This window comes from Otolemur garnettii, unplaced genomic scaffold (assembly GCF_000181295.1).
Source record: "Otolemur garnettii isolate 467f Iridium unplaced genomic scaffold, OtoGar3 scaffold00008, whole genome shotgun sequence".
Lineage (NCBI taxonomy): Eukaryota > Metazoa > Chordata > Mammalia > Primates > Galagidae > Otolemur > Otolemur garnettii.
The window spans coordinates 13,060,721-13,069,957 of record NW_003852403.1 but is presented as its reverse complement, the minus strand read 5'-3'; the positions used below and the strand labels follow the sequence as shown (position 1 = coordinate 13,069,957).

The 9,237-nt window shown below is 37.9% G+C and overlaps 1 protein-coding gene across 2 annotated transcripts in view; it reads right to left on the bottom strand.

Annotated features, from left to right (window-relative positions):
• The window catches only part of MICU1 (mitochondrial calcium uptake 1), a 251,894-nt gene that overhangs the window by 79,458 nt on the left and 163,199 nt on the right, over positions 1-9,237 (bottom strand). For both annotated transcript variants that reach the window (XM_023509529.1, XM_023509528.1), the window contains one exon: positions 7,777-7,974. In XM_023509529.1, coding sequence (XP_023365297.1) covers positions 7,777-7,974 — 198 coding nt within the window. The remainder of the gene's footprint in view (positions 1-7,776; positions 7,975-9,237) is intronic.

The window sequence follows — 9,237 nt, the reverse complement described above, 5'->3', positions numbered from 1 at the left end:
AAGTTAATAATTCTCATGATTGAATATAATTAAATGGCTAGTTGAGGTAGAATCTTACAAACAAAAACAAGTGTATTTCTTCTCAGTTGTAAGACTTAATTTGAGCAGCAAAGGAATTAGAAATAGTGGTACTGAAGAAAGTAGATTGTATATATTTAAGAACTTTCTTTTCTGTCTCTAAAATACAGAGCATTTTATTTTTCTTTGGAATCCCAAATAAAATCAGATACAGACACCTCATGTCAGACCAAAAGTACTAACTTAATCCAAGAACAGAAACAGTTCAGTCTGAAAGGCAAGTGGAGCAGATCTGAGTTGGAATCCCAGCTCTACCATACAAAAGTTGTACGAGTTTTAGTCTTTACATGTGGAACATGGATATAATACCACTAAGACTGATAGGGTTGTTGAGAATTAAAATAGAGGCAATATCATTCTCTTCACTCTCAAAGCTACTGTGATAAGAAAAAGGTAGGAACAACTAAATGGAACACTAAATCTTCTTAATCCGAAATTGTAAAGTAGGTAAGCAATAAAATTAGTAAAAGACAGCTAGAAAGAATGATGGAATTACAAAACCCATAAAAATGTTATTAAGATACTGTTAAATCATTTCTGTTTTCTTCTTGGCTGCGATTGTATGTATTTCATACTCACTGAGGGGAAAAAATTACCCAAACTTTGAAAAGTCAAATTAAAACAAAAATTGCTGCCATTTTCTAGATATTTTATCAGAAATCTATTTCAAAATGAAAATAGGCCTTTCCATCATTCAAGTGAGATGACCTGTTTAAATGCCTGCTATTTTGGCTGTGTGCAGTGGCTTATGTCTGTAGTCCCAGCACATTGGGAGGTCCAGGGTGGGAGGACCACTTGAACCCAGGAGTTTGAGGTTGCAGTGAGCTATGGTAATGCTGCTTCACTCCACGCTGGGTGTCAGAGTAAGGCTCTCTCTTTCTCTCACGCTCTGCTATCTGCCTACTGCCATAATAGGTGCCAGTGGATATATAAGAGAAGGTGAAAACAAATTATTATTATTATTATTTTTGAAACAGAGGTCTCAAGTTGTCGCCCTGACGCCATGGCGTCACAGCTCACAGCAACCTCTAACTCTTGGGCTTAAGCAATTCTCTTGCCTCAACCTCCCAAGTAGCTGGGACTACAGGCGCCTGCCACAGTGTTTGGCTATTTCTTTTTTTGTTGTTTTTGTTGCAGTTGTTGTTGTTTTTAGCTGGCCTGGCCAGGTTCAAACCTGCCAGTCTTGGAGTACGTAGCTGGCACCCTACCCACTGAGTTATAGGCGCCTCCATGAAAACAAATTAGTGAAGACACAGTACATGCTAGGTAGTGTCAGGTATGTAGCATTCTGTTAGTTTGATAGGGTTGCCGTAACAAATTCTACAGACTTGGTGGCTTAAATAAGAGAAATTTATTTTCTCATAGTTCTGGAGGCTGTTCAAGCTCAAGGTGCCAGCAGGCTTTGGTTTCTTCTGAGGCTTCTCTCTTTGGCTTACAGATGTTGCCCTCTGGCTGCCTCTTCACATGATTGTCTCTCTGTGTGCGTCAACCCCTTGTGTCTCTGCATATCCAAATTTCCTCTTCTGATAAGGTCACCAATCAGATTGGATTAGGACCCTCCCTAAAAGACTCACTTAAGCAACCACTTCTTTAAAGACCTTCTCTTTAAATAAGGTTACATTCTGAGTTACGAGGGGTTGAGATATCAACATATGAATTTACAAGGAATATAATTCAGCCTATGACAATCATCATGTCATTTAACCATTGTTTAACTGCTGCCCTGTTTTACAAATGAGGAGCTAGGCTCTGAGGGAATAAATAATTCATCAAATGTCACATAGCCAGTAAGTGGTGGAACCAGAATTTTAACCACTACCTTATTAGTATCAAAGGCTTATATGCTTTATGCTAGTCACACCTCTTCAAAGAAATACAGATCTAGTTGGGAAAATATAATGCTGACCGATAAAGTTTACATAAGGGGCTATCAATAAGAAGGCACTTACTTCACTAGATATCTCTGTCCTTTTGCTGCTACTGTAACATAGTACACAGACTGGGAAATTCATAAAACACAGAAGTTTATTTGGCTTATAAACTGGAGGCTGGGAAGTACAAGAGGATGGCACTGGACTGGGTGAAAGTTATCTCAAGATAGAAGGCCAAGTGAGCATATGTGACAGAGAGCAAATGGGGGTCCAAACTTTTCCTTTATCAGGAGCCCATTACTACAATAACTCACTCCCGAGGTAATAGCATTAATCCATTCACAAAGGCAAAGCTCTCTTGACCTAATCACCTCTTAAAGGTTCTGCTTTTCAACAATGTTACAGTAGCAATTACATTTCCAGCACATTAAATTTGGGAGGCATATTCAAACCATAGCACTAGACCTGTGACATTATATGGAAAGAATAACCACTCACAGAACACTTACTTCATGGTAGGTTGGGTTCTTTCATAAGATTCTTTCGATCCTTTCACATGACTACTTACTGACAAATGAGAACAGTTCATCTGGACCTAAAGCCTACAGAGTCAATGCCAAACACAAGAGAGCTTTCTAGGATGAGCACCTTAGATATAACTGCCTTTTACATCTTGTCTTCTGCATTGGGGTGCAGGATATGTACAGGGACACATGTATGAAATCCCTAATCTGCTTTATAATTTTTTTTTTTTTTGAGACGGAGCCTCAAGCTATCCCCCTGGGTAGAGTGCCATGGCATCACAGCTCACAGCAACCTCCAACTCCTGGGCTCAAGCAAGTCTCCTGCCTCAGCCTCCCAAGTAGCTGGGACTACAGGCGCCCGTCACAGCGCCTGGCCATTTTTTGGTTGCAGCCATCATTGTTGTTTGGCGGGCCCGGGCTGGGGATTCGAACCCTCCACCTTAGGTGTATGTGGCTGGCGCCTTAGCCACTTGAGCCACAGGCGCCGAGCCTGCTTTATAATTTTGCTTTACCTTGTTAATCTACACAATATGCTAAAGGGCTTTAGTGGGCTCTCAGCTCTATAGGATGTGAGGATGCAAAATGAAAGTCCTATCCTTTGTTTCTTTAGATTCCCATTTGTGTTTCCAGGAATGAGTGCTGGGTTAGATTGTGGTCAGGCTGGTACCTGCTCAGCTCTATGGTTGATCCTGTATTGTTTTGTTAAAAGTAACACCTAGTTTGTGCTTTGTTCTCTGACTACATTTAATGGATCTATTCTCTGTGTTGAACTGTAATTATATAATTAAGAAGTCAAATCACTTACAATCCCAGATTATGCCATAGTGTTTCTAAAGAAGACAGGTCTGGGCACGCTTATCAGAGACCAGGGCAAGAGTCCTAGTACATATTAAATCTTACACAAAAATTGTTGGATGAGGTTTACTTCTTTCTTCTATACTCTGGGGTATATTGAAATATCTTTATAAGAATGTAAACTTCTGGGGTGGCACCCATAGCTCAGTGGGTAGGGTGCCAGCCACATACACTGAGGCTTGCAGGTTCAAACCTGGCCCAGGCCAGCTAAAACAACAATGACAACTGCAACAAAAAATAGCCAGATGTTGTGGTGGGTACCTGTAGTCCCAGCTACTTGGGAGGCTGGGCCAAGATAATCACTTGAGCCCAAGAGTTTGAGGTTGCTGAGAGCTGTGACACCATGGCACTCTACCCAGGGCGATAGCTCAAGACTTTGTCTCAAAAAAAAAAAATAAAAGAATGTAAACTTTTGGCGTGGATGCAGAGAGTAGGGAATACTTCTACACTGCTGGTGGGAATGCAAGCTAATGTGAACTTTTTGGTAAGAAGTTCGGAGAATACTCGAGGAACTAAAAGTGGACCTACCGTTTGATCCTGCAATTCCTCTACTAAGTCTATACCCAGATGATTAAAAATTATTTTACAACAAAGACATCTGCATCAGAATGTTTATTGCTAACCAGTTCATAATTGCCAAGACTTGGAAACAGCCCAAGTGCCCACTGACCCACGAATGGATTAACAAATTGTGGTATATGTACACCATGGAATACTATACAGCCATAAAAAGATGGAGACTTCACAGCTTTTGTTTACCTGGATGGAGCTGGAACATACTCTTCTTAGTAAAGTATTTTAAGAATGGAAAAAAAAAGTATCCAATCTACTCAATACTACTATGAAATCAATATGTAATCACCTACACATTCATACAATGGTAAAACATAACTATAGTCCAGAAAGTAAAAGGGAAGAGGAAAGAGAGGGGAAGGGAGGGGAAAGGTGGGGGGAGGGAGGGTATTTGGGGAGACCTCACCTAATGTGCATGATGCAATGGTACGTTTCAAAACTATTAAGAAGAGAGTATAATTGTGATGGATGTGTTAATCATTTCAATGCAAGCATTTCACATTGTGTATCGAAGCAGAACGCTGAACCCCAAACCCCATAAATGTATCAACATACACAGTTATGATTTAATAAAAACAACAACAAAAAAAAAGAATGTAAACTTCACAAAGCTAAACACTATGTTTTTATATGTTTGTGTAAATATCTATATTTTGTTGTTGTTGTAACATATCTAGTATACTGTATTTACATATAAAAATATCCAAACAACAAAAATAATATACAACAATATAAAACTCACTGCCTGAGAAGTATCTGCTTTCCAAAGAGTGAAAATAGCAACATTACCATTTCCAAAAAAGTTCTATAATCCTAATGCTTAGATGCTACTGGACATAAATTTCCTCTATTCTGTGAAGTTTTGTTGAACTATTTGCAAAACCCAGAGCACTGTGATTATTCTGAACAGAGAGTCCTCCATGCGCAACTACACAAAAGCAAAACTTCGCTAACTAGAATATTGAGAAACTGAGGTATTACAGTTAATTTATGACTAATTTTCTAGTTAACTAAATGCTGACCAGATAATCTCCTTTGCTTCAATTATTGTGGAAATCTTTTGAAGTGATTTGCTAGGCTGATGTGTCATATTCCTCTGAAAGCAATGGAGAAAAACCTCTGAAATCTAAATACTCTATCTTTCCTGATGCTTACTTGTGCTTTTCACTAGACAGAGAAAGCTATCTGTCCCGCAGTGTAAGGGAGCAGAATAGGAAAGCACTGAAGCTTTTCAATCCAATAAATGTTTGTTGATCTTTTACTATATGGTAAATCCTCACTTAACATCATTAATAGGTTCTTGGAACCTGTGACTTAAATGAAATAATGTATAATGAACTGTAGGTTAATTGATATAAATAAGAGTTAAGTTCCTATGGCATGTGTCTGGTCATAAAACATCACTACATTTCTAAATAAAGACTCAAAATACTACTCTTAAACATTGAAATCAATGTGAGTGTATATACTTTTAGGAAAGATTAATGAAAAACAAAGATGGGCGGTGCCTGTGGCTCAAAGCAGTAGGGCACTGGCTTCATATACTGGAGGTGGTGGGTTCAAACCTGGCCCCAGCCAAAAAAACAAAAACAAACAAACAAACAAAAAAAACAAAGATGACGATTTACCCAATCTTTGGTGAACTGAATAACAGTAGTTGTAGTGGTGGTGAATTAAATCAAGGAATAAATGTTTTCTTTCTCTCTCTCTCCTTCTTCTTCTTCTTCTTCTTCTTTTTTTTTTTTGTCTCACTCTATTGCTCAGTAGAGTGCCATAATGTCACAGCTCACAGCAACCTCTAACTCTGAGGTTTAAGTGATTCTCTTGCCTCAGCCTCCCAAGTAGCTGGGACTACAGGCACCCTCCACAATGCCCAGCTATTTTTAGGCACAAGGTCTTGCTCTGGCTCAGGCTGGTCTCCAACCTGTGAGCTCAGGCAATCTACTTGCCTGGGCCTCCCAGAGTGCTAGGATTACAGGTGTGAACCACCATGCCCTGCCTGATAAATGTTTTCAAACTGAAAATTATAGGGAGCGCCATCTCCCACCATGCAGTTAGAAAACAATGACAAATACGGTGGGCTTGCTGAGTGCTTTAATATTGCATTATTTATTGTTGTGCATTTGTATGATTATTGTCTACTTTACAAATTCTCATATTGCATTAATTTGTATTCATTCATATATTCATTTTTAATCCACTTATTCCAGCTGCCAGAGACTATGTTGGCAGCTTTGGGTACAAGGTAGCAACCAACCCTGAACATGATGTCACTCTAGTGCAGGGAGCACTTACACTTGCTCCCCACACTCACTCAGATGGGGACTATTTAGACATGCTAATTCGTCTAACATGCATACATTTAGGATGTGGGAGGAAACTGGTGTACCCAGAGAAAACTCCTACAGACATAGGGAAAATGTGTAACCCTCCCCCCACAGTGGCTTCAGCTAGGAATTGATTTTTTTCCCTCAAAATGTTATGACGAAAGGATATTGAACAAAATCATGTTATTTGAGGACCTACTTTATATAAGAACCTCCACAAGAAGCTTGGCTTGACTGCAGAAATTCTTTATCTTTATTTTTATTTTTTACAATGAGAGTTTCGCTATGTTGCTCAGTTGCCTAGGTTGGCTTTGAACCCCTGAGGTTGAGCAATCCTCCTGCCTCATCTTCCCCAATAGCTGGGACTACTGGTATGTGCCACTGTGCCTGGCATCTTTGTTTTTGTGAGGTGAATTCTCTGAATATCAATTATATCATTTTCAAAAAATAAGTACAAAAACATATTTCAAAATTTGATCTGATTTTTAGTATTATACCTCTTTTGGCTTTTCTCCTAGAGTATGAATATTAAACAGAGTTCTCAAGGATAATTGGAATTCAGTTGTGATTTTTCAAACTGTCTCACTTTAGTCAAGTGGGTGGAAAAGGTGGAACATTATTTCGGAATCTTAGGGGAGAACAGGAGAGCAGATAGAGAAGTAATATACGTAATTTAAAAACAAAGCAGTGCTTTCCTCCAATAATTTTGTGTTTTAGTCATAGTATTTAATGTTTTGGAATTTCAAATAATGTTAAAGTAAGGCATGTATTGAAAGAAAAAGAGGTTGAAAAACGTTGGTGGAAGGATATTTTTAAAAATTTTAAGAAATCAGAGACTTCATTTTTTTGTCTTCAGTCAAAAGAGCACATAGATGGCACCTGACAAAGGTTTTCAATTTAACAGAATAGCTAATTAGCCCAAAGCAGGCTTGATTCACTAAATATAAATGCAGAAATGGTAATTCTCTTAAAGAGCTATCTACAGTGACTGAACAGCAGGATGGTCTAAACTTTAAGTGGAAAAGTAAACTTGTAAATCTCCAAATACAATAAGGATATTGCACCTTTGCAACTCTGAGCACACATATTTTTATTCTGATATTTTGTGTTTCTGGCTGTTACTACTTTACAAAAGTCCACATAAAGAACTATTTATTATCCTTCATCTCCACTTTTTGGTGCCTTCCACATAATAAACATAAAAGTGGGGAATACACGCTCAGGTTGTGAGCTGCTCTCACCACTGAATTTTTTTCTCTATAAGCTGGGTATCCAAACTCAGTAATTTATAATTCTGAGTATAAGTATACTTATAAGTGGTTTTTAAGTTATAGGTGGTTTTTGGTTTTAGAACCACCTCACCCCATGAAGGTTTCACAGAACGTGCTATTTCCTACCTGCTATCAGTTTATAGATCACTGGAAAGGTTCAAACCAATCAGTTCTCACATTTGGAAGCAAACTGAAAGGATGCCTAAGGTACAGGCCTTCCTAGCCTAGTGGCTCCGTATGTGATGGACCTCCTGAAGTCCAAGGAATACTTACTTACCTCTAGCTTCAGAACATCATGCTGAAGTTTACGCTGAAATTCGAGGAAGTTTTTGATTGTCAGCTTCCCTTTGAGATCGGCTCCAAAAAAGTAGGTTGTGAGGGCTGAACATAAGCCAGACTTGAGGGTGTTACCAGTAGTAGGACGATCTCTGTGACGCATACCCATGCTGGTTTGGGAGCGAATGATGCTCTGAACCTAATACAGAATCAAACCCACAAAAAACAAAATTAAGAATTAAAAACCATAGAAAAATAAGAATAATAAATATTGCTTAATATTTGCCTACACCATGCCATAATTATCTATCTTAACACTGATCTTATAAGGTAAGTCCTGCTATTATCCTCACTGAGGCACACGGAGTTAAGTAACTTGCTCAAAGTCAAGTGGCTTGTAAGTAGTAGAAGTAGAATCCCATGCAGACAGCTGGACATTCTTTTAACCGAGTTTTCTTAGAAAAAATTTTCAGGAGAGAGTAAGCATTTGTTTTTTGAGATTCAAAACCTCTCTCACACAACTAAAATAACCTCATAATAATATTTTCTATTTCTCAGGAAACTTAAAAATTTCACACTTCTGGCGAGGCCCAAGGGCTCACGCCTGTAATCCTAGCACTCTGGGAGGCTGGGGTGGAAGGATCACTTGAGCTCAGGAGTCTGAGGCCAGCCTGAGCAAGAGCGAGACTACTCTCTACTGAAAGTAGAAACACTAGCAGGACATTGCGGTGGGCACCTGTAGTCCTAGCTACTTGGGAGGCTGAGGTAAGAGGATCACTTAAGCCCAGGAGTTTGAGGTTGCTGTGAGCTGTGATGATACCAAGGCATTTAACTCAGGGCAAAATGAGAGTGAGACTTTTCCTCAAAAAAAAGAAAAAAAAAATTCACACTTCTCTGTAGTTATTTGGAATAATTTACAATGAAATACATTAGAATAAATAACTGAGGTATTTTTAAAAGTATCAAATTAAAAAAACAGATTTATTAAAGGAAATTTGAAGAAACTTATTTTTTAAAGATAATGTTATCTTCATTATAAAATTAATCTGTTTATTTTTAAAAAGGCAAGCATACAGAAATAAAGTAGAAAATGGTAATCTTCCATGATCCCACTCAAGGAAACTGTTAACACTTATTTATATACTTCTAGATGTTTTCTGCTTAAATATATGCACATATGCATATATACATATGACATATGCACATTCATATGTATTTATATATACAACCAGACATATTTTATATAAATGGGATTATACTCTGTAATACGTTTTTCACTTAAAAATGTGACATCTTTCAATGTTAACACATATGTATGTATCTATTTGATACCCTTAATGGTTATACTGTATTCTACTATATGGAATTTAATTAAGCTCTTATTCACAGACATTAAACTTATTTCCATTTTTTTGCTTTTAAAGTAGAAATGGACATTTTAATTTATATATTTTTAGGTTTT